Source organism: Leucoraja erinacea, chromosome 15, assembly GCF_028641065.1.
Source record: "Leucoraja erinacea ecotype New England chromosome 15, Leri_hhj_1, whole genome shotgun sequence".
Lineage (NCBI taxonomy): Eukaryota > Metazoa > Chordata > Chondrichthyes > Rajiformes > Rajidae > Leucoraja > Leucoraja erinaceus.
This window is the reverse complement of record NC_073391.1, coordinates 20,741,925-20,766,259: the sequence shown is the minus strand read 5'-3', so window position 1 is coordinate 20,766,259 and position 24,335 is coordinate 20,741,925. Positions and strand designations below refer to the sequence as shown.

The window sequence follows — 24,335 nt, the reverse complement described above, 5'->3', positions numbered from 1 at the left end:
TCAATTTAGCTCTTGTTACAACTTTAAGCATCAAATAGGCAGTATACATGGAGGAGAATCTCGAGAGAAACCCAGATAAAAAGGATTAGGGATTCATGAGCAACTGCACGATTACACAGTAAATTTAGCTAAGATACTTACAATAGGCTTTTGAAGATTTTCCCTTCCAAGATCCTAAAAAGAAAAACACATTAGTAAAATTAGGTTTATTAATCCAGTTCTATTCAAGAGCCAGAGCATTACAGTTAATGACATGTCAGAAAATAGTCAGCGGCAAATAAATTGAGCTAAGAAATGTGCTTAGTTGTCAAATTAATTAAATTCGCTAAATTAACTCAGTGCACCTGGACATAGTTGAGAGGTCCAGCAGTTACGATTCAGACAGAATGTCTATTTATGTGCAGAATCTTTTCCCACCTGCATGCTTTATCTGGTACATCATCTTCCATATTTTGGGGTGATACAGTGGCTTAGCAGTAGAGTTGCTGCCTTACAGCTCTAGCATCGCTGGAGACCGGGGTTCGATCCCAACTATAGGTGCTGTTTGTCCGGAGTTTGTACGTTCTCTCCGTGACCGCATGGGTTTCCTCCGAGATCTTTGATTTTCTCCCAAAGACGTACAGGTTTGTAGGTTAATTGGCTTGGTATAAGTGTAAATTGTCCCTAGTGTGTGTAGGATTGTGTTAATGTGCGGGGAACGCTGGTCGATGGAGACTCGGTGGGCCGAAGGGCCTGTTTCCACGCTGTACCTCAAAAACTAGATCGAAAGCAAAACATTTCACAAATCTTACCTCAACTTCTTTCAGTGTGAGGACTTCAACATGACACTTTGTCCCTTGTTCTTTTAAGGCATCATCAAATGGATCCATCAGGATAATAGTGGATAAGGACGGTGTCAGCTTCACTTCACAATTTCCCAACAAAACCTTCACTTTGTTGATATTGTCACAGATCACAATTGCAAGTTCAGCTATAAAATGTGAATATTAAGTTTAGCAAATTTTTAACGCATCACAAGATATTCCACATGAATCATTTCCCCATGATCATATCAAACCAAAGTATTGAATAATCACTGTTTAATGCAGATAAGTCACTCACTCAAGTTTTAAATAGAAATGAATAATTATTTAAGTAACCTTTAGTCATTAATCTTCAAATTCAAAAGAACACTGAGAAGAATCTTCTTGCCTTTGTTTGCTAGCCCATCAGATTTAACAGATAATCCCTTGTCATCACTAACACATGGTCTCAAAAAACAACCCTCCTTCTTCCAGCATTTTGACGGATTCTTCTCTCCATGACACTCTGTGACATTCCTCAATGACCATTAATATGTATGTAGTTCTCATCACTTGGCTGCCTCCCATGTAATAGAGTTATACAATGAAGAAACTGATCCTTCAGCCCCGACATTCATACCAATATCCTCCACTGATGCTGCCTGACCTGAAGAGTTATTCAAGCACCGTGTGTTCTGCTAAAGATTCCAGCATCTGTATTCCTGTCTCCATTTTGCTTATTTTGCCTATTTTCAAGAGATTCTCCTCCCTTCACCGATGGGAGTTCAGTGTAACTTTCTCTCACTACTGCCCCTCTGTGAGGTCTGAAGAAGGGTCCCATCCCAAAATGTCACCTGTCCATTCCCTCCACAGTTTCTCCAGCGCTTTGTTTTGTTCACAGTGATCGTGGATATACTGGACACAAGGAACCTCAGATGTTGGTTTGCAAAAAGTGACACAGTGTTGGAGTAACTCACCACGTCAGACAGCATCTCTGAGGAACATAGACAAGTGACATTTCAGATCAGGACCCTTTTAAATACTATTTAAATGGTGTAAGAGTTCATGCCTCCAACAGCCCTCCGGCCATGACTCCCAGATTTCCAACACCCTCTAGATGAAATAAATTATTTTTGAAATCCCCACAACATCTTACTTAAACTTGAGCTCTCAGGTCATAAACACCACCACCAACAGGAGCTCTTTCTCTTGATTTATGACCTATTAATGCACCCTCCACTATTTATCCACCCTTATAATTTTGTATTCCTCAATTTTCAGGTCACCCCTCAAACAAATCTGCTTCACAGAGAAAAAAAACACCCTACCTAATGGTGCTCTGGGATGTCTTGCTCTCTCTGTAAATGTGATCTCCCCTTCTCCTGTATTTGACTAGGCTCTCAACCACATCTCTTCCATTCCCTCCACTTCCATTCTCACCTCCTCTGCTCCCAGCTAGAACAAGAATAAGATTCTTCTTGTACATACCTTCCACCTCACCTGCCTTCATGATCCATAAATCATTCTCTAAAATCCTTGCCATAGTCAATGTGAAACCGCAACCAGACATATCTTCCTGTTCCCCTATGATTCAGCACTCTGAAGGGACCATTCTTTTCATAACACTTTGATTCACTCTTCTATCACCACCAACCACTCCTCTTCCCCTGGCACTAAGTTGTGAAAGATGCACAGCGCCTGTCCATTTACCTTGTGGTCTCCAGAGGGTAAAAACAGCTGTCATTTAGTGGAAGAGTGGAAATTAAGTATAGCCTTGACAGACATTTGGAGATTGCCACATACCATGATACCTAATAGTCTGTAAAGTTGCTTGAGGATGTTAAGAAAATATATGCAGAGATGTTAACAGAGCCTTCATTGAAGAAGTGAATTTCCAGGACTGGATTACAGGATGAACGTCCAGCATGAGATACATTAGTGTGAAGTTCTGTCAGCTTCACCAAGTAGCAGCCAAAATTGGGAAATTGACTTCAATATCTCAAAAGCAATGAGACCTGACTCTAGTTGGACAAGAAACCAAAGGTCCACGCTAAGTCATCTCCAACAGGACCTCAATGGCAGACAGAGGCTCTGGCAATTTCCATGGTAATAAGAGATAACTAATGGCCTAGATTCAGGCAGAGAATCTCTGAATGATGAGACCTGGTTATTAGACCCATGTGGAGAATGAAGACAATATAAACAGTTACGAGCAATGAATGCTCCTCTCTACCTAATTGGCTCAGTACCAGTATCTAAGAAGGCATACCATTGGTAACATGGGAAATGGGCCACATGATACTATGGTAGCTAATAGTCCAGATGCAACAAGACCGAGATGGCTGAAATGTGTTGGACCTGTACTAGATTATTACAAAAGTGCTGGTTCACTGGAGCAGAACAGAAGGCATAGGAAGGAGATAGGGGTGGGAGACAGGAGTTAACTTCTGACCAAACCCTAGAGAATGTAGGATCGCAGAGAGACCCAAGGACCAATTTGTACAAGAGAGACCCTGAATCTGGGATTAGAGACAGCAAAGTCATAAGTCTGGCTAAGACTGATCAACTCAAGGCTTGAAAGGTGTGGTAACTTGTACTTTGCTGTTGTCTTTACAATCAAAAGATTGAATAAAATACTTTTCATCTCTCGGCAATGGAATAACTCTAAATAAGTGCAAGTTCAACACAGCAACCCCATCATTTCCCACCATCCAGACACACACATTCCTTGCAGGAGAAGCAGTGGTTCACTTTCTGATGTGCCACGTGTTCTTCTCATGATGTGGTCTCCTCCATATTGGAGAAGTGCCGACTTACTACCTACTTTGTAGAACACCTTCTTTCATTCTGCAAGGGTAAGCCAAGCTTCCAATTGTCCATCACTTTAATTCTCCATCCTGATTTCTCCATTTGAAGTCTCTTTCAAAAAAAAACCCCAAATAAGCTTGAAGAACAGCGCTTCATATTCTAACCTGGCACATTGGAGCCATTAATCTATCCTTCAATCTAGACCAGAAATGCTTGATTCTGATGAAAGGTCTTGAAGCCATTAAATTAATTTAGGTTTTTTCTCTCCACTAGTCGCTGCTCAGCATTTATCACCTTCTGTTAGTATTTCTTTTCCAGCGTCAACCATGTGTTTAATTTCCTCAGATTGACCTCACAATTCCCGTGTTGTTTTCCTTTTTTTCTAATTCTCCACTTTCTTATGACATTTCCTCCAGAGAGATAATTTACAATTAACCGCGACACGGTGGCGCAACAGTAGAGTTGCTGCCTTCCAGCGCTTGCAGAGCCGGAGACCCGGGTTTGATCCCGACTATGGGTGCCGTCTGTACGGAGTTTGTACGTTCTCCCCATGACCGCGTGGGTTTTCTCCAAGATCTTCGGTTTCCTCTCACACTCCAAAGATGTCCAGGTAATTGTAAGTTAATTGGCTTGATGTAAATGTAAATTGTCCTTAGTGTGTGTTAATGTGCGGGGATCGCTGGTTGGTGCGGACTCGGTGAGTGAAAGGGCCTGTATCTCTAAACTAAACTAAACTAAACTAAAACTCTTCACCGTCCTCTGTCAGCAGGCATCAGCACCACTTGTGTCATTCAGTCTCTTGGATTTCACCCAATCATGGGCATTTCCTCTCTTCTCTCTCAGTCCCACTCCTTCTCTGCAACTTAAAACATGTTTTAGTTTCAACTTTTCTCTGTTCCTTTGAAAGTAACCAAATCATAACTTTCACTCATTTTTCTTCTTTCTGTAAAATTGCTACCTGACATGTTGTGTATGTTTGGTTTCTTTTTTCTATTAGATTTCCAGCATCTGCCAGATGTTACATTTTTGCTCCTCTATCATTACATTATCATTCCAATGCCATTAAATTACAATCGACCTTTTTTAAGTCTGCCAAAGTATAATCCACTACATTTAGTACAAACATGCTGATTTAATGAACATAGCAACTTTAATAGGATTTAGCAATTTCTCTGTTGGGAATTGAGGCAGCATTTTATTATGCCTTAAACATTGCTTCTGTATTAAAACACACCCTCCTTTTGCCAAATCTGGTTTAGTTTAGAGATACAGCATGGAAACAGGGCCTTCAGCCCACCGAGTCTGGTCCTACCAGCATTTCCTTACACAAGCACTATCCTCCATACTGGGGGCCATTTACAAAAGCCAATTAACCTAGTAACCTGCACGTCTTTGGCATGTGGGAGGAAACTGGAGGACTTGGAGAAAACCCATGCAGTCACAGGGAGAACGTACAAACTCCGTGCAGACAGCACCATTGGTCAGGATCGAACATGGATCCCGGGTACTGTAAGCAATTCTGTGTCACTGTGCCACCATCCCTTTGGATGAGAAAAGAGTTTGGGGGAGAAAAAGTACAAAATGACTAGCCATTATTGTTGCCCAGATAATGTTACATTAATCATTACTGTACATACTGCTGCTGATGGGTGCAAAGTCGGGAGCAGCTCACTGCAATAAAATAGTGAGTTGCAAAGAGTTAGTATAACATAACTAACCCTCAGGGACAAAATCTCTTTCTATGTAAAAGCTCGCAGGTATTCCTTGACGCAATAATCTTTAGATATCACTGTCTGAATACAAAAACAATTTAATATCTGTTTTTAACATACCAACCTCTATTAATGATGTATACCATGGCATCAGCCCCCAGGGTATCATACAGTGGTATCACTGACATGGAGTAGGTATAGCAAGCCAACTCAGAAATTATCCACTGATGAGAAAGGAAAAGAAAGATTAGAGCCCTAAAACAAGTCCTGAAGTTTGATAATCTCAATTTATAAAATTATTTTCTACAGTAGAAATATCAAGAAACTGCAATGGATATAAGTTTCAAGACAAAGTTGTCTAAATATAGGCTGGGCCTTGAAAACAATATTACAGCAATATAAATGTGTTGCTCTTAAATATATGCCAAAGTTCAATTATTCAGTCAAAATGTTTACTGCAGGAAAGTATGTGTTGCCAAATGTTCAGTAAATAGATGCTGTATATTTAAGCAATTGTAATACACGTGTAACTGAAAATACAATATTCTGAGAATTGGAGATAAATTTGAATGGTTCAAGTGATTTTTATCTTTTCTAATATTCTTAAAATAATATTTTGATCTCTGGGTTCAACAGGCCAAGAAAATCCTGGCCACAGAGTCAAGGCTGTTAGAGTCATAGTTATACAACCATACAGAATAGAAACAGGCCCTTTAGCCCAATTCGTCCATGCTGACCAAGTTGCCTTTATTTGGCATTGTTGGCTGTATGGTGAATAAGTATTAATAGCAATAGATTTGAAAATGTTGCATTACCATATTGTTTTAAAGGTATTTGTCTTATCTACTAACTATTCATGTTGGCACATCTGTTTCAGTTTTCAGTTAATCATTAACAGCTAGAAATGGGACTTTGCCACTCTTGGCTTAAATTTGACAGGTTTAGTTTAGTTCAGAGATCCAGCATTTAAACTATGAGCCTATGCCGACCATCGATCACTCGTTCATACGAGTTCTATGTTATCCCACTTTCTCATCCACTTCAGAAACTTTAGGAGCAATTTACAGAGGGCAATTAACCTTAAAGCCTGTCTTTGGGATGTGGGAAGAAAGCAGAGCATCCGGAGGAAACCCAAGTGGTCACAGGGAGAATGTGCAAACTCCACACACACACACACACACAGCACCCGAGATCAGAATTGAACCCAAGCCTCCAGTGCTGTGAGGCAGCAACTCTAACACTGTGTTGTCATTGTTATGGGTTGTTATAGGGAAATATTGAAGTAATTCAAACAAAGTACTTTTCCTGCTCATTTTGATGGCTGAAGTTACCATGGCTGCCATGTCTGTGAGACAGCTTAAAGAGCAGAGATAGAAATTATAAAGATTAAATGATGCTTTTAAACTTGTAACATTACAAATTTACCCAGTTGTCAAATGACAAAGTTCATTTCAGGCAATCAGGCAAAATATCACAACTTGCCAAAATGAAATCCATAACTTAAAAAGTAATGCCCTTTATTACAGGTTTGTGAAACACAGCGATTAATAGTGTAATAGTGGTTAGCACAGTGGCACAGTGGTAGAGTTGCTGCCTTATAGCGGCAGAGGCCTGGGTTCAATCCTGGCTACAGGTGCCGTCTATAAGGAGTTTGTACGTTCTCCCTGTGACCGTGTGGGATTTCCCAGGTGCCCCGGTTTCCTCCCACAATCCAAAGAAGTGCAGGTTTGTAGGTTAATTAGCTTTGGTAAAATTATAAATTGTCCCTAGTGTGTAGCGACTCATGGACTCGGTGGGATGAAGGACCTGGTTCTGCAATCTATCTCCAAAGTCTAAAGTCCAAGGTTCAATATCCTTTACCTCAGGTCTATTCTGAGCGAATATCCCAATGTATTGGTCTGGGGATGGTTTGCATCCACGATGTAAAAGGCCTGATCCAAGATGTTCAGCTCTATCGATCACCTATGGGTAAATGAGAACAGTTAAGTATAGATTTAAACAGAACACTTGTGCATTTTTAACCCATTCCATCCATTTAGCATCACACAACCTACTGACCCCAGCTAAGTTATGTTTTAAGTCAATAGTTAGTTATGTATGGCCCAATGTTGAATTTTTATTGGCTCCTTCGGTCTACACCTTTAAGCACCATGACGTTTGTTGAAAATGTCCTTGTTGTAATGTTGCAATTTGTTTTCAATGAGAACGGTGTCAACTGCCGCCAGTATTCACATTCAAAGGAAGATTGCAACTGCACCTTGGATACATTATATTAGGAATATTTAGTTTCTTATTTCAGATGAAAAATATCAACTGTAAAACATTAATCAAAATATAAAAAACATCCAGGTGCCATGAAACAGTGGGCTAGGTTTGGATCACTATCAAAACACACTTTTTCAGCTGTTCATTATTGAACCACAACGGCCTGTATTCGTTGGAGTTTAGAAGGATGAAGAGGAACATTGAAACAGTGAAGGCCAAGCTAATTGATATTTTTATAGCAAAGATTGACAGATTCTTGATTAGTAAGTGTGTCAAAGGTTATGGGGAGAAGGCAGGAGAATGGGGTTGAAAGGGAAAGATAGATCAGCTATGATTGTTTGGCAGAGTAGACTCGATGGGTCTAATTCTGCTCCTCTGACATAAACTTATGAATAGACAACCTTTTCTAATTTTGTATGTTGACACTATTGAACTTAATAAGATAAATACTATGCCTTCCTGTTAGTTCATGATTTTTCAGAGATAAATACACTTTCTTATCTTTTGTAACTTTCATACATCTCACCTAACAATTCAGTCAAGTGCAATTCAAGCAAAGGGAAGCTATGGTCCAAAGTTCATTAGCACAACTTTGCAATTCAGGTGTAATTCACAGTGTGAATCAGTTTCCTGAGAAGTTGATGTGTATTTAAATAGACTGGGGTGTGGAGCTGAGACTGACAGCTCATAATGACAGTTTCACCACATACAAACCCTCCGCAACTATTTATCATTTTCCACTTCTCTGAGTCAAGACCCCATCCTAACAAACTGTACCTTTCTATTCCCCAAGCTCATCCACAATTTGGATCTCTGTACTATTTCCTGGATTTTCTCATTAATTCAACACCTCTTACCTGTTTGTAAGAGAGCCACTGATAAGGCTGGTTAGGTTTGCGGTAACCCAGACAAGGCCCATTACCTGGCAGGAGAGAAATATGTAATTCTGTTAAATAGTGAAATAGAAAAAAATGATGACAGATCCCAGTGCAGTGGTTGTGGAGTATTTTAATACCTGATACACGTAAACCTCTTTGGAAAGCTTCATAGAGTGTTTTGACATCATCATAAAAATGAGATATCACTTTGTCGTCTTTCAACAATGCACTTCTCCTGGCACCTCCATCATTCTGCAAATGAAAAAAAAAACAAAATAAGCTTTCTTTCACAAAACGTCTTCATGAAGCAGATGATGCTGAAACCCAGATTGACATAAAGTTCAGAGAAACACGAGAAACTGGAAATGGTGGAATCGTGAGCAAAAAATGAAGTTCGGGGGGAAGCAAAGGCGTCAGACTGAGTCAGTGGAGGGTCTGGACAGACGATGTTTCAGGTTGGGACTAATATAAAGTACATTAATATGGAGCAACTCCCAGATCAACTGACAGTATATTCTGATGCAAAGAATCCTCCGACTGTTCTACCCCAGTGCATTTTTGTCGTATTAATCTGTAAAATCTATACAGATTTATAATCCGTATAAACAAGAGACTAATGACAATTTCATTGATGAGTTATATATTTCAAGCAGCCTATGATTTCAGAATAACTAACAGTACATTGAACCAGCCCAAAATTAATTTTAACCCATCCGTCTAGTGGAGACAAAATATTTGATTCACAGCCTTAACTTACCCAGAATGGATTCAATATTGCTGGTCAAGAGACATGATCTCATTCCCTCTGCCCTGATTAAACTTACCAAATAGTGAAAGGCCTGGATCATTACAGCCTCGATTTCCACAGACGCCTGTAGAGGCCAAGTTAATTGATATTTTTAAGGTGGAGATTGATGTTTTTCTTGATTCGTACAAGTGTCGGGGGTTAAGGGGAGAAGGCAAGAGAATGGAGTTGAGGGGGAAAGATAGATAGCTATGATTGAATGGTGTAGTAGACTTGATGAGTCAAATGGCCCAATTCTGTTCCTACAACATGAATTTATAAACTACAACTATCCTCGATAAATCTTGTTTATGCTTGGTTGAGAAACCATTGACCAGCAACATTTAATGCATCTAGAAAGAGAATATGAGGGAAATTGTCAAAAGATGGTTTGTGGCAAGCCAGTGTGATTAGTTTATTGCTTCTTCATAAAATGAAAATCTACATCAAACACACATTTCATACATATGTGACAAATTAAAGCATATCCTTAAATACATTTTTATATACTCGTATCATCTTTATTATCTACATTTTGTTCAACTCACCTTGATTTCTACAGATTGCTTGGAAAGATCACATAATGTTTTGATGGGTTTTGGTTTGTCTCTCAACCAGTAAATGATAGTAGCAATCAAGACCAGAACTGGCACAGAGGCAGCCAGGAAGATGCTCATTCTTTAAGTTCTGGTGCTGTAATAATTGTGTCTGTAATAATTATATAAAAATGGTCACAATCATTTTGCAATATTCATCATCTCAAATTCTTGACCAATCTTGATTGCAATTTTATCAAATATATTTATATGATATCTAATTTTATTTACATCCAGAGATTAAGAATTGAAAACCTAAGCTTATAATGGCACAAATTAGTTTATTGGGTCTTCATGATTTTCATAGTCAAGTCAAGTCAAGTGTCAAGAGAGTTTATTGTCATGTGTCCCTGATAGGACAATACAATTCGTGCTTTGCTTCAGCACACAGAACATAGTAGGCATTGACTACAATTGACTACATAGAGCATACAAGATTGAATAAAGCTGTATAAATAATTTGTATTTAAAAAAAAATTGTACTAGTATTGTGGTTGTTAATTTATTGAATTTTTGATTATATTTATCCATGTATATGTATAGGCCTGTTAACTGCTACCTGAATTTCATTGTCTGATGTCGCTACATAGGACAAATAAACGCTCTTAATTCTTGATTTACTCTTGACTCTCTTGACTGATTAAGTTTTCAACAAACTGCCACCACCAACAAACTATGAAATGCTATTGAGCAACTGAAACCCTTTCTAGTATTTTTGAATACACCCCCGCTTCAAATTCTGCAATTGTATATTTTAATATATTTAATAAATGGTGATTGTGATTTCATGACAAATTAATTCACGAGGTTCCACTGAAGTTCATCTCTGAAAGATAGCTTACTTCCTTCAATCAATCGATTTGAATATAGGAGCAGGGAGGTTCTACTGCAGTTGTACAGGGTCTTGGTGAGACCACACCTGGAATATAGCTTACAGTTTTGGTCTCCTAATCTGAGGAAGGACATTCTTGCCATAGAGGGAGTACAGAGAAGATTCACCAGACTGATTCCTCGGATGTCAGGACTTTCATATGAAGAAAGACTGGATAGACTCGGCTTGTACTCGCTAGAATTTAGAAGATTGAGGGGAGATCTTATAGAAACGTACAACATTCTTAAGGGGTTAGACAGGCTAGATGCAGGAAGATTGTTCCCGATGTTGGGGAAGTCCAGAACAAGGGGTCACAGTTTAAGGATAAGGGGGAAATCTTTTAGGATTGAGATGAGGAAAACATTTTTCACACAGAGAGTGGTGAATCTCTGGAATTATCTGCCACAGAAGGTAGTTGAGGCCAGTTGATTGGCTATATTTAAGAGGGAGTTAGATGTGGCCCTTGTGGCTAAAGGGATCCGGGGGTATGGAGAGAAGGCAGGTACAGGATACTGAGTTGTGCCATGATCATATTGAATGGCGGTGCAGGCTCGAAGGGCCTACTCCTGCACCTATTTTATATGTTTCCAATCACCACTTTACATCAAGTAGTCAGGTTTTCTGCTAGATTGCTTCTTTGCAATATCTTCATTAACTCATCTGCAATATAACTGCAATCTGTTTCCCATTTTCCCCTTCCCTCGGTTGTTATCACCCTCACCCTCTCCATCTGCATGTTTCTTTGTTTAATGGCCCAATTTTCATTGGAAGCTTTTTCCACTGAATAACCTTAATGTTCCTGAAACAATCACTCCCTCATGGTGAGAGAGGGGTGGTGAATACTATTAAATTCTAGTTGAAACAAGTCAATTTTTAGAACTAGCATTAAGAGATTGTTTATTAAACAAAATGATAAGCGTATGTACTCTAGGAAAGAGAATTGGACGCATAGCAGTGTGATGCTACAAAAGCAAGAAACATCCTGGTGTTTTTCAAAGTGAATCCACTGAGATGGCCAGTGAGCTTACGGATTTCTAATAGCTTGTGACGTAACTGATTCTCACTTGTACTTGTAGGACAACATTTCTTCAACCAACAATATTCAGAGCAAAATAAATAGTTTATTTGCAAACAAGAAAGCAGACATTTTACATTGCCGTTAGTGCTATATAAAGTGGAAAAATCAAATCAAATTTAAAAGTACAGTAATTTCATGGCAAGTGAGAATGTGAATTTCTGTAATTTTTTAAAAGTGGTCTTTAAAAAAAATAAAAAATTCCTTCAGTAAGATAACCAATTATTAAAACGCATCTTATTGAATATTATAAACTTTATTTCAGCTGTGGTTCATATTGCTTATTCATTGCCTCTTTACTGGTCCACTAATTGCCCTCATCATGCCTTCTTTTCTATTACACGGATAGCTCTTTGTAGGTTTCTCACTGGTCAGGTCACTGCCACTCACTGCTATGGTCTCTGCACCTCAGTGTGTTCACTCAGTGTGTTCACTCAGTGTGCATTCACTAGCCATTTCTGGTGCTGCTCTCTCCTTTGCCAGACCTGCACCCACCAGTACTGTGTCATGTGATAGACTGTGATATCAGTAATTCACTCCAATGTTGAACAGTGACAGACCTGCATCCACCAGTAGGGTCCCAACCCAAGGCATCTACTATCCATGTCCTCCAGAGATGCTGCCTGACCTGCTAAGTTACTCCAGTGCTTTGTGTTCTGCGAATGCATCCAGCATCTGTGGGTCCTTGTGGCCCCACAAGTATTATATTCATTTTATGCAAACAGACTCATGCCTTATCGGCATAGTGTACAGGTACCTAGGTCCAGCGGTGACTATGGACCTGGATGTGGGCTTTGGACCAGGTCCAACATAGTCCCTGAGTTTCTGTTCCTGGCTACCACATGTCAGGTCCACAGTCCCAGTTCTAGATACTGTAGATCCCTGGTGTCACAAAGGTTCTGGGAGCAGAGTCATAGAGTCTTTGGCCCAGCTTGCCCACGCCGACCAACATGCCCCATCTGCACTAGTCCCACCTGCTCACATTTGACCCATATCCCTCTAAATCTGTTCTAACCATGTACCTGTCTAAATGATTCTTCTAGTCATTCTAGGAATTGTCCAGATATCCATCCTACAGACTGGATATACTGTAACTGAAGGTCACATATTGTGCATCACAGAACTACACCCATATGGTGACAAACAGAGGCACAGGCTTATGGCTAAATGGCCAAAAAACCATGTAACATTAATATGAGTCCATGTATGTATTGCATCATTTTAAATTTTGACTTCTGACCCTGTTTAAGACATTTCCAATTACTTCAATGTACTACAATTGTGTATTTCAAAGTATTATGTGATTGTAGTTGCCAAATAGTTTTCAGAAGCACATGAGGTCACAGCTGTAATTTATCACCTAGTTTATGGGTCAAGATATGGGAGGAAATATGATAAGGCCTTGTTTAAACAAATTACAGAATAGCTTCTTAATCATCATTGAATGACGTTTATGCTTGATGCAACGTGATTGTTAATCTATCTCCTGGGTAAAATGTAACTGCATTTTTTTCAGATTAGTTTATTGACAAATTATGAAATCATCTGATTTGCATGTATATCATGAATACATTTCAAAGCAAATTTAATTAACAAGGCAAATTTTTCTAAATAATATTCTGACAGGGGGTGGGGGGTAGGGGGTGGGGGGGGGCGGTGGAGGGGGATAGGGGTATATAAAGGAAAGGCGAGACTCGGGGATTTGAGACAAGTGTACAAAGGAAATGAAAGGATCAGGGTTATTATTTCCCCTCCCCCCTGATCCCTTCTACTCACATCCCTCCTTCCAGTTTTACATTTCAATCCTCCTCTCCTCTCCCTATCTGCCACTCTTTTGGCTCCCCTTCATCTCTAACCTTTGTCACTCGTAACACCCACCTGCCAATCAAACCGCTGTATCCAACTATCGCTTGTAAGGTTTAGTCCTGCACCTTCCTCTCTTTAACCCCTTTCTCCCCCTTTCTCCAATCAGTCCGAAGAAGGATCTCGACCTGAAACATCGCCTGTCCATATTCCCTCCCCAGATGCTGCTTGACCAGTTGAGTTCCTCCAGCACTTTATGTTTAGATGAAGAATAAAGTAGGATGTGGGTAGACCCAAAATGCTGGAGTAACTCAGGCAAGAGGTGACGGGTGATGTTTCGGGTCAAGATCCTTCTGTGGATCCTCCTCGACCAGAACCGGCACCCGTTCCATCTCTCCAGAGATGTTGCCTGTCCCGCTGACCTGTTGAGTTACTCAACAGCATTTTGTGTCTATCTACGGTGTAAACTGGCATCTGCAGTTCCTTCCTACACAAGGTAGGATGTCGTACAAGGTGTAGTCAGTGAGAAGTTGGTGGCCTGAAGCCAAGACATCTATTCATAGAGAAAGAGCTCAGATCAAGCTAATCGATCTCTTGCACTTCTGTACCAGTTCAAGAGTAGAACTGGGTCGGTGTTGGTGGATGTTTCATTGGCTCCATAAGCCACAAATAGCAAGAAACAAAACCTACAAGCATGAGAGAGAGTTAAATAACAAGAAAGAAAGATAAGACTCCTTAAAACAAAACAAAATAGTTTTTCCACATTTTGGAATCCTTTTGTAAAATATTCTAAAGAAAGAGTTTACATTTTTTTTAGTGTAAAAAGATCTAAACAGGAGACCTGAGATGTTAGGGTGATTATCTGTTTAGACTGAGTAAAATTTCCCCTCAATGTGGCATGATTTCCTGTTAATTTCCTATCAGTGCAGAATCCACTATAAACACTTCCAAGATATTCTATCAGTTTCCTATCAAGCCAGCATGATCCATATTGTCTACATTGTTCTAGTAAATAAAGTTTTAGTGAAAATCAAGTTTTGTCTTCACTTACCACAAACAAACTATTAGAGTCGCTGAATCATAGAGACATACAGCATGGACACGGGTCCCTTGGTCCACTGAATGCACGGCAACCATCAGGCACTCAGCCTATTAATCCAATCCCAACCTTGTTTATTCTTCACACATTCCCTTAACTCTCCTCAGACTAATAGGTGACTGGTGCAACTGGGAGACTAGTGACTCCAGCTTGCTTTAGTTTATTTATTTAAACATATTTAACATAATTTTGTTAAATATATTCATCTAATATACTGTAACTAAACTAAAACAACGGGGGTGCAGCGGTAGAGTTGCTGTCTCACAGCACCAGACACATGGGTTCAATCTTGACTATGGATGCTGCCTGTGCAGAGTTTGTACCATTTCCCTGTTAGTGTGTCGATTTTGTCTGGGTGCTCTGGTTTCCTCACACATTCCAAAGATGTACAGGTTTGTAGGTTAATTGGCGTCTGTAAATTGCCCCTCATGTGTAGGATGCAAAAGGGGAATAACATGCAACTAGTGTGTGAGTGATCGATGGTAGCGTGGACTCGCTGGGCTGAAGGGCCTGTTTCTATGCTGTGTTACTAAAAACTATACAGACGCCGGGATCTTGAGCAAAAATCAAAGCGCTGTAGAAATTCAATGGGTCAGGCAGCATCTGTGAAGAACTCTATTCCCACCCCAACTGCCCCAACCTCTCTCTCTTTCTTCCCCAGCCCCCTTCCCCCCCCAAATCCTCTCCCCCCCCCCCCCCCCCTCAGCATGGCTTGCTCTATAAAGATCCCAATAAATTACAGAGAGTTGTAGATGCAACCCAGACCGTCTCGCAAACCAACCTCTCTTCCATTAAGTCTATACTCCACCCTGCCTTAGCATAACCACCAGCACAATCAAGGACCAATCTCACTAGGACACTCCCTCTTCTCCCCTCTTCCATCACTCAAGAGGTATAGACGTGTGAAAACGCATACCTCCAGATTCTGGGACAGTTTTCCAGCTGTTATCAGGACACAAAACCATCCTATCATCAATTAGTGAGCAATCCAGACCTACCATCTACTTCATCGGAGACACTCAGACTATCTTATCAAGCCTTACTGGACTTTATCTTGAACTAAACAGCCTTCCCTTTATCCTGTATCTGTAGACTGTGAACAGCTTGATTGTAATCATGCACCCTTTCCACTGACTAGATAGCATGCAATAAAAAAAGCTTTTCACGGTACATCAGTATAAGTGACAATAAACTAAACTGAAACTAAAGCAGAAAAATGACTCCATCACTGAAGAAGGATCCCGACCTGAATTATCATCTGTCCGTTCCACCAATACAAGGGAATTGAATGCAACATCTCCAAGTTTGCGGATGACACGAAGCTGGGGGGCAATGTTAGCTGTGGGGAGGATGCTAGGAGGCTGCAAGGTGACTTGGATAGGCTGGGTGATTGGGCAAATGCATGGCAGATGCAGTATAATGTGGATAAATGTGAGGATATCCACTTTGGTGGCAAAAACAGGAAAGTAGACTATTATCTGAATGGTGGCCGATTAGGAAAGGGGGAGATGCAACGAGACCTGGGTGTCATGGTACACCAGTCATTAAAAGTAGGCATGCAGGTGCAGCAGGCAGTGAAGAAGGCGAATGGTATGTTAGCATTCATAGCAAAAGGATTTGAGTATAGGAGCAGGGAGGTTCTACTGCAGTTGTACAGGGTCTTGGTGAGACCACGCCTGGAGTATTGCGTACAGTTTTGGTCTCCTAATCTGGGGAAAGCCATTCTTGCCATAGAGGGAGTACAGAGAAGGTTCACCAGACTGATTCCTGGGATGTCTGGACTTTCATATGAAGAAAGACTGGATAGACTCGGTTTGTACTCGCTAGAATTTAGAAGATTGAGGGGGGATCTTATAGAAACTTACAAAATTCTTAAGGGGTTGGACAGGCTAGATGCAGGAAGATTGTTTCTGATGTTAGGGAAGTCCAGAACAAGTGGTCACAGTTTAAGAATAAGGGGGAAATCTTTTAGGACCGAGATGAGGAAAACATTTTTCACACAGAGAGTGGTGAATGTCTGGAATTCTCTGCCACAGAAGGTAGTTGAGGCCAGTTCGTTGGATATATTTAAGAGGGAGTTAGATGTGGCCCTTGTGGCTAAAGGGATCAGGGGGTATGGAGAGAAGGCAGGTACAGGATACAGAGTTGGATGATCAGCCATGGCCATATGGAATGGCGGTGCAGGCTCGAAGGGCCGAATGGCCTACTCCTGCACCTATTTTCTATGTTTCTATGTTTCTAATAGATGCTGCCTGACCCGCTGAGGTCGTCCAGCACTTTGGTTTTGATTGAAGCAATCTAATGTATTAGATCTGTCTACACTCAGAGAAATTGAAGCAGTCGCTATGTGAAAGACATCAAGAAGGATGCTGTCTATGGGTTCTTATGCTGCACAATTGTGCAAGTCAATGTGGTTCAATGTGAATTGACTTCCATAATAGAGTCATTAGGCCACTGTTAGGAGAGGCCGTTGATGATCAACATGAAAGGTATTCATGGCAGACCGCAGTCACTATCAATGAGTGATCAAATGGCCCTCTAATCCAGTACAGAATGTGATTCATAAAATTCAACCTTACACCCAGGATGGGAGGATGAAATCAGGTTTCAATGAGTGTTTGCTTTCACATTCAGACATGAATCACATCATGATTTTGCATACACTTTGTTATTAATTTAGTTTATATCAATGGAAATATATACAGCAGCTTGAGAATAAAAATTACACAAGGGTGGGGGGGTGGTGGATATATTGAAAGCTTCGAAAGAACTTCAATGCTTGAAGTTCACAAGTTCACAAGTTACAGGAGTAGAATTAGGCGATTTGGTACATCGAGTCTACTCCGCCATTCAATCATGGCTGATCTCCGCCTCCTAATCCCATTTTCCTGCCTTCTCCCCAAAACCCTTGACACACGTTCTAATCAAGAACTTGTCTATCTCTGCCTTAAAAAGATCGGCTGACTAGACCTCCACAGCCCTCTTGTGGCAATGAGTTCCACAGATTAACTACCTTCTGACTAAAGAAGTTCCACCTCACCTCCTTTCTAAAAGTGCACCCTTTAATTTGGAGGCTATGTCCTCTGGTCCTAGACTCTCCCACCGGTGGAAATATCCTTTCCACATCCACTCTATCTTTGCCTTTCATTATTCTGTAAGTTTCAATGAGGTCTACCCTCAACCTTCTAAACTCCAGTGAGTAGAGGCCCATTGCTATCAAGTGCTCATCATATGCTAACCCACTCATTCCTGGAATCATTCTTGTAATCCTCCTCTGGACTCTCTCCAGAACCAGCACATCCTTCTTCAGATATGAAGCCCAAATTAGAAGAGGATAATTGCAAAAAATCATGGATATATGAAACCCAATGATGAATATTGTGTCTGGCTGCTACATTACAGGAAGAATGTGGAGGTTTTGGAGAGGGTGCAGAAGAGGTTCACCAAGATGTTGCCTGGATGGGAACCGTAAGGAGAGGTTGGTTGAAACTTGATTTTTTTTCCTCTGGAACGTCAGAGGCTGAGGGGTGATCTGATAGAAGTTTATAAGATTATAAAAGGCATAAATAGGATAGATAGTCAGAATCTTCTTCCCAGGGTGGATGCATCAAATACTAAAGGGGATTGATTTACGGTGAGAGGGCAAAAGTTTAAATACGATTTGCAAGGCAGGTTTTTATACTAACAGTGGGGCTGCCTAGAACACATTGCCAGCGGTGGTGGTGGGAGCAAATATGATGGCACTGTTTCAGAGGCATTTAGACAGGAATGTGAAGAGGCAGGGAATGGAAGGATATAGACCATATACAGACAAATGGGATTAGTTTAAATGGCATCATGGTCAGCACAGACATCATGGGCTTGCGGGCCTGTTCCTGTGCTGTACTGTCCAATGTTCTATGTATATTTACATATTTTCAGATTCACGATCCCTTTCATAAAATAATCAGTTTTAGGGCTATTTAATTAAACATTTGTAAAAAAAAATACAGTTAATCCTAGGTCTAATCTTGATGAGCAGTGGATACAACATACAGTTGTCTCGTTAGTTACGTAGATAAAATGTCTGCATTCTGATAGACTAACTCATTCACCGCAGAGAAAAGTATCTCTAAATACATTTTTAATTTTGAAGGAGCCGACAATAAAATGTACTAAATGTAAACTCACAATGCGGTCAACAAAAATAAAACTAGGTCCAAATGAATCCAAACTTTTATTTGCAGCTATTAAAATGTTGAATGAGTAACCTTGGACTTGTGATAGGAGTTTCAAGCTATGGGCACAACTTAAAGGGTAATCGATTATCTCTTATTGCAAACACGTTATACAGTATCAGCATTCACATTTCACAAAGTACAAAGCTCACAGTGCTACACCTTGGCATTCTGTTGATAGAAGATTAAATCAATGCTACTACAGGTAGCTCTTTTTATGAAACATTGCAATAAAGTGCACATGTCTGTTGTCAGGTAGATATTTTCACTGAGGGTTGCATTTTAAAAGTGAAAAATCTTCATGGTGAAAATAGCATCTTTCAAATTTATAGCAATCCAGCTATGAATATAACCAGAACATATTTCACCTAATGAGAATTTGTTTTGCAAATTCTGATTACAGCCATAAACAGCGCAGAACTATGTCAAAACTCCAATGATTACATTTTGTGACCAAAACATATGAAGCAACACGTTTAATGGACTGGAAATCCACTATAATTTTATGTGAGCAATGCTTTTTACATTGTACAGAACAAATCAAAGCTATAAAATGAAACCAAATGCAATATTCACCAAAAACAACCAGAAACAAACTACATTTGTTAAGAAATAAAACATTTACGTGCTAGCAGATAGCATCTACCAGATACCAGCATCTGAATTATTTTAGGAAGTTACTTTGGGAAAGGGAAACATCAAAATGAAATAGTTAATATGGATTTAGCCTTTTGACCCATAACTTCCTGAAGATGCGATAAAATATATTGTTATTAATTATAGTTCTTTGTCCCAATTCATTTCCCTTAGTTTTTGCTTATTATTGCGTACAGTTTTGGTCTCCTAATCTGAGGAAAGACATTATTGTCATAGAGGGAGGACAGAGACGGTTCACCAGACTGATTCCTGGGATGGCAGGACTTTCATATGAAGAAAGACTGGATAGACTTGGCTTGTACATGCTAGAATTTAGAAGATTGAGGGGGGATCTTATAGAAACGCACAAAATTCTTAAGGGGTTGGACAGGCTAGATGCAGGAAGATTATTCCTGATGTTGGGGAAGTCCAGAACTAGGGGTCACAGTTTAAGGATAAGAGGGAAATCTTTTAGGACCGAGATGAGAAAATCATTTTTTACACAGAGAGTGATGAATCTGTGGAATTCTCTGCCACAGAAGGTAGTTGAGGCCAGTTCATTGGCTATATTTAAGAGGGAGTTAGATGTAGCCCTTGTGGCTAAAGGGATCAGGGGGTATGGAGAGAAGGCAGGGATGTGATACTGAGTTGGATGATCAGCCATGATCATATTGAATGGCGGTGCAGGCTCGAAGGGCCGAATGGCCTACTCCTGCACCTATTTTCTATGTTTCTATGTTTCTATGTTTCTATTAGTTTGGGTAAAAGTTAGATATTTGTATTGTGACATCACTATGTTAAGACAGTGGAATCTAACATTGCTAACTGGAATCTTTCAATCAGTACATTCAACAAATATAACAAACTTAATTCTGTCATAAAGCATAGAACTAAAGCAAACAAGCAAAAATACATTCTTAGCATGCTTCCTGATATTTGCTTACGAATAGATTTCACCTTTATGAATGTTATGTATCAAGCTAACATTAATTAAAAAATATGAATTCAATTACTTAAGCAAGGTATATTAAAGTTAGAATTGGATTTGTTCGAACCAAAAGGCTAAATTTAGAGAAAATGTTTCACTCAGCTCAGAAAAAATAAACAATGTTCAAATGTCAAGTATATGTATTGATGAATTTGATCAAAAAGCAAAGAATGAGTTGAAGAAAATTTGAATTATTTGCATCTTATCACAAGCAATGGACTAAAAACGTCAGAATTATGGTAACAAGATAAAGATAACTAAGCTGAATATATCAACATGGAAGAAAGCAGCCTTACATACCTAATAGTTGAGCCGTTAATGACTGAGAGTTGCAATGGAAGACACACACTTAAAGCTGAAGCTCCTATCTTTATTACTAGAGCTACTTTGTGAGAGGTACTCTGCCAGTAGTGTGGGTTTAAAGTTTATATGTATATGTACACATGTTGCTCACACAGCACTTGCTCAAGATCATTTGTTCTATGGTAACATTTCATTCCTGTCACCCATGGCAAGTAGCCAACCTGATTAAAAAGGCCACTGCACCCAGGTATCTTTGAACCTCTGCTGAGATGAGTTCAAAGGTTCAATTGGCTCAATCAATGTTGATTGTCGCAATAACGTCTCAATAGCAATATTAATTTGAGCAGTTTAATTCACCTTCAACTCCTTTGTTCATGGTGACTGTGATACAGATGCGAGCTCAATCCATATGTGTGCGACTGGTAGGGTGTCACAGGAACCAGTACTCAAGCATTAGCTATTCTATATCATTTAAGAAGGAACTGCAGATGCTGGAAAATCAAAGCTAGACAAATGTGCTGGAGAAGCTCAGCGGGTGAGGCAGCATCTATGGAGTGAAGGAAATAGGCAACGTTTTGGGCCGAAACCCTTCTTCAGACTGATGGCGATTCTATATCAATGGTTTCAATGGGGAAACATGAATTGGGGAGGGGGAATGTAAGCTTAGCGGACATGAAGATGCTGCAAAAATATACAGTGCATGAAAACTGATTGAAGAAAATGGCAGATTAAGTAGAATTTGGGGAAGTTTGAGTTGTCCTCCAAAGAAGGAAGAATGAAAAAGTAGAATTTATTTTAAAGGAGGAGAGAAGAACAAATGCTCATTTGTAAATTAATTTAAGAGCTGTTGAAAATATTGTGTAGATGTAACAACCGGTTAAAAAGACCATTAGTATATGACATTTTATTGAAAACTTGTTGGAACATAAGAATAAGGAAATATTATTGCAACATCTAGTTTTGGTGAGGCTACACCAACAATAGAGAGAGCATAGTTTAGCTTTGCAGGATGTATTTCTTTTAGGAATGAAGTGAGGAGAAATTTATTTATCCCAAAGTTGTGAATGTTTGGAATTCTCAACGTCATTGGATCATCATCAATACGGCTATTTACAACAGAAATCAATGCATTATCAACACTAAAGAAATTAAGGATTATGGAAATAATGGGGAAAATAAAAGAGTTTAGTTATGATCTAACTGAAGGGTAAAACATTATTGAGTAAATATGTGACCTACTCCTGATGCTATTATGGTCAGACACAAAGTAACACAAATATATGTTTGTGTAGGTGCATGACTGAGATTTCCATGTTATTGACAAAGATTATTCCTTAATCTTATGAGCTTTAGGAGCTCTCAATATGGTTACATCTAGTAACATCTGTATTACATTTCTAAAATAGAGACGTGTAGAACAAACGTAAAAACTTCATAAAGTATGGTGTGTCCGCCACTGGATTATTGTACTCACTTCTGGACATGCTTCAGGAGAGATATCAATGTCATTAAGGGGCAGCAGAGATTAGTAGAGTGTGTGCAATGGTAAAGCTGTGCAAAAACATTGGGTTGATAAGATTGTTCTGGATGTAAAAAGGAGATTTAAATCATGTGTTCACAATACTGAAAGGTTTTAATGAAATAGAAAGAGAACAAAAATGGTTTCTATTGGAACACCACTAGCATGAAAACCTCCCTATGTGAAGAAGGGACTCGACCTGAAATGTTACCTATTTCCTTCGCTCCATAGATGCTGCCTCGTCCGCTGAGTTTCTCTAGCATTTTTGTCTACCATCTGTTTTCATATCCATCTTTGCAATAATGGCCAAAATTCGATTAGCCTTCATAGTTACTTGTTGTACCTGTATACTCATATTATGAGTTTCATGCACTCAAATCGTTGCTATGCACCACAATACTTAGCAATCACACTCAATATAAATCGCTGATATTTCAGAGTGCCTTAAACTCACATTCTTGTAAACTATGCTTTGCTGTTATCCACCATTCAGAGATCAATATGGGAGTTTTCAACAATGTCCTGGCTCTCTATTTTTTCCCTGATCATTTATCACATTCCTTCATTATAACTGTAACTGCACGCCACACACTGACTGCACAATCTTTTAGAGTATTCTCCAAGTCATGAAAGATATGATACAAATGCAAATTTTCTTCTTCTGTATTAAATTTAATTAAGAAAAAAATACAACTGCATGAAATGTTATCAAAGTACAATGTATTGTCAGGCAACTTTGCTTTTTGATATCTTGATGCATTGTTATCAGATATCTTGTCTCTAAAAATTCTGTAATATGAAACTATTGATAAAAGACAAGGTATTGCTTTAAATTAAACTTTGGAATTGGCGGAATAATTCCAACAATTTAACATTGCTTGGATCCCCAAACTCAATTAGTAAAACAAATATTGGTTTAGTGAGTTTCTTAAACAGTATCTCAATAAAAGCTTAACGATAGCTATAAAATATTCCCTAGATCAAACGCTACAGAAATGCCTTTGTCTTCGCTGATTTGTCAGAGTGGTCTAAACGCATCGTATCATAAAGTCATGTGATAGGAGCAGAATTAGGCCATTTGGCCCATCAAGTCTACTCCGCCATTAAATCATGGCTGATCTATCTCTCCCTCCTAACCCCATTCTCCTGCCTTCTCCCCATAAACCCTGACACCCACCTCATGTTCCTCCTCAATGGCTCCCAGCTAGACATATTTTTTTCCAGATGCAAGAATAGGGACAGTCTCCTATCAACAATTTCCCACACAACGCAGTGCTGGTTTATATCCCACCTTTGGGTTAATTGATACCTGATTTAAAATATCATAGATGGCTCTTGTTACTTACATGATTTGCTTAATAGCTTCTCCTCCAGGTTGTGATGTTACATTTTCTGTCTACAAACTCTCCACACTTTTCACAGTCATTTCCTTTAGTCCAATTGTACTTTGCATCCAATAGTACGTTTTTATAAAGCCTGCCCTTTGAACTACTTATTTTGTAACGATTGCAAACATTGAATGAAAGTCTCCTGTTAATTAGTTACTAACTATTAAAAAGCTTCTATTAACCTCTGCAAATGAAATCTAGGCCTCGAACTTTTTATTGTCTTTACCAGCCCGCTCTGCCAAAATAGATAAGATAAAAGGTTATAGTAGACCCCTAAGTGCAAAGTAAAAGATAGCTTGCAAATGCTGACAAAGGTCAAAGGAACACACAAAGCAAAATAGTAATGTAGGTGTTTGTTTAAACCCCATGGTGGAGGGACATTATACAAGGATCAAAGGTACAACTGGTTATGTTACCCATGGAATTTGTAGCGGCAGGTACCATCAACGGACACTGCTACCTCACCGAAAGATACAGAATAGTGAAAGGCTTGGATAGAGTGGATGTGGACAGGATATTTCCATTAGTGGGAGAGTCTGGAACTAGAACTCTTAGCATCAGGAATTAAAGGATGTTCTTTTAGGAAGGAGATGAGGAGAAATTTCTAGGGT

The 24,335-nt window shown here is 39.4% G+C and overlaps 1 protein-coding gene across 2 annotated transcripts in view; it reads right to left on the bottom strand.

Annotated features, from left to right (window-relative positions):
• The window catches only part of acsl5 (acyl-CoA synthetase long chain family member 5), a 50,554-nt gene extending 26,717 nt beyond the window's left edge, over nucleotides 1–23,837 (bottom strand). Inside the window, exons 1-8 of one of the 2 annotated variants that reach the window (XM_055646846.1) lie at nucleotides 23,683–23,837; nucleotides 9,778–9,937; nucleotides 8,583–8,697; nucleotides 8,425–8,489; nucleotides 7,163–7,264; nucleotides 5,427–5,526; nucleotides 792–970; nucleotides 142–174 (exon numbers count right to left, since the gene is read on the bottom strand). In XM_055646846.1, the coding sequence (XP_055502821.1) occupies nucleotides 142–174; nucleotides 792–970; nucleotides 5,427–5,526; nucleotides 7,163–7,264; nucleotides 8,425–8,489; nucleotides 8,583–8,697; nucleotides 9,778–9,906 (723 nt within the window). In that variant the 5' untranslated portion in view covers nucleotides 9,907–9,937; nucleotides 23,683–23,837. Of the gene's footprint in view, nucleotides 1–141; nucleotides 175–791; nucleotides 971–5,426; nucleotides 5,527–7,162; nucleotides 7,265–8,424; nucleotides 8,490–8,582; nucleotides 8,698–9,777; nucleotides 9,938–20,814; nucleotides 20,955–23,682 lie in introns of those variants that run through there. The other variant, XM_055646847.1, reaches the window with a different exon arrangement.
• Nucleotides 23,838–24,335: the final 498 nt, after the last annotated feature.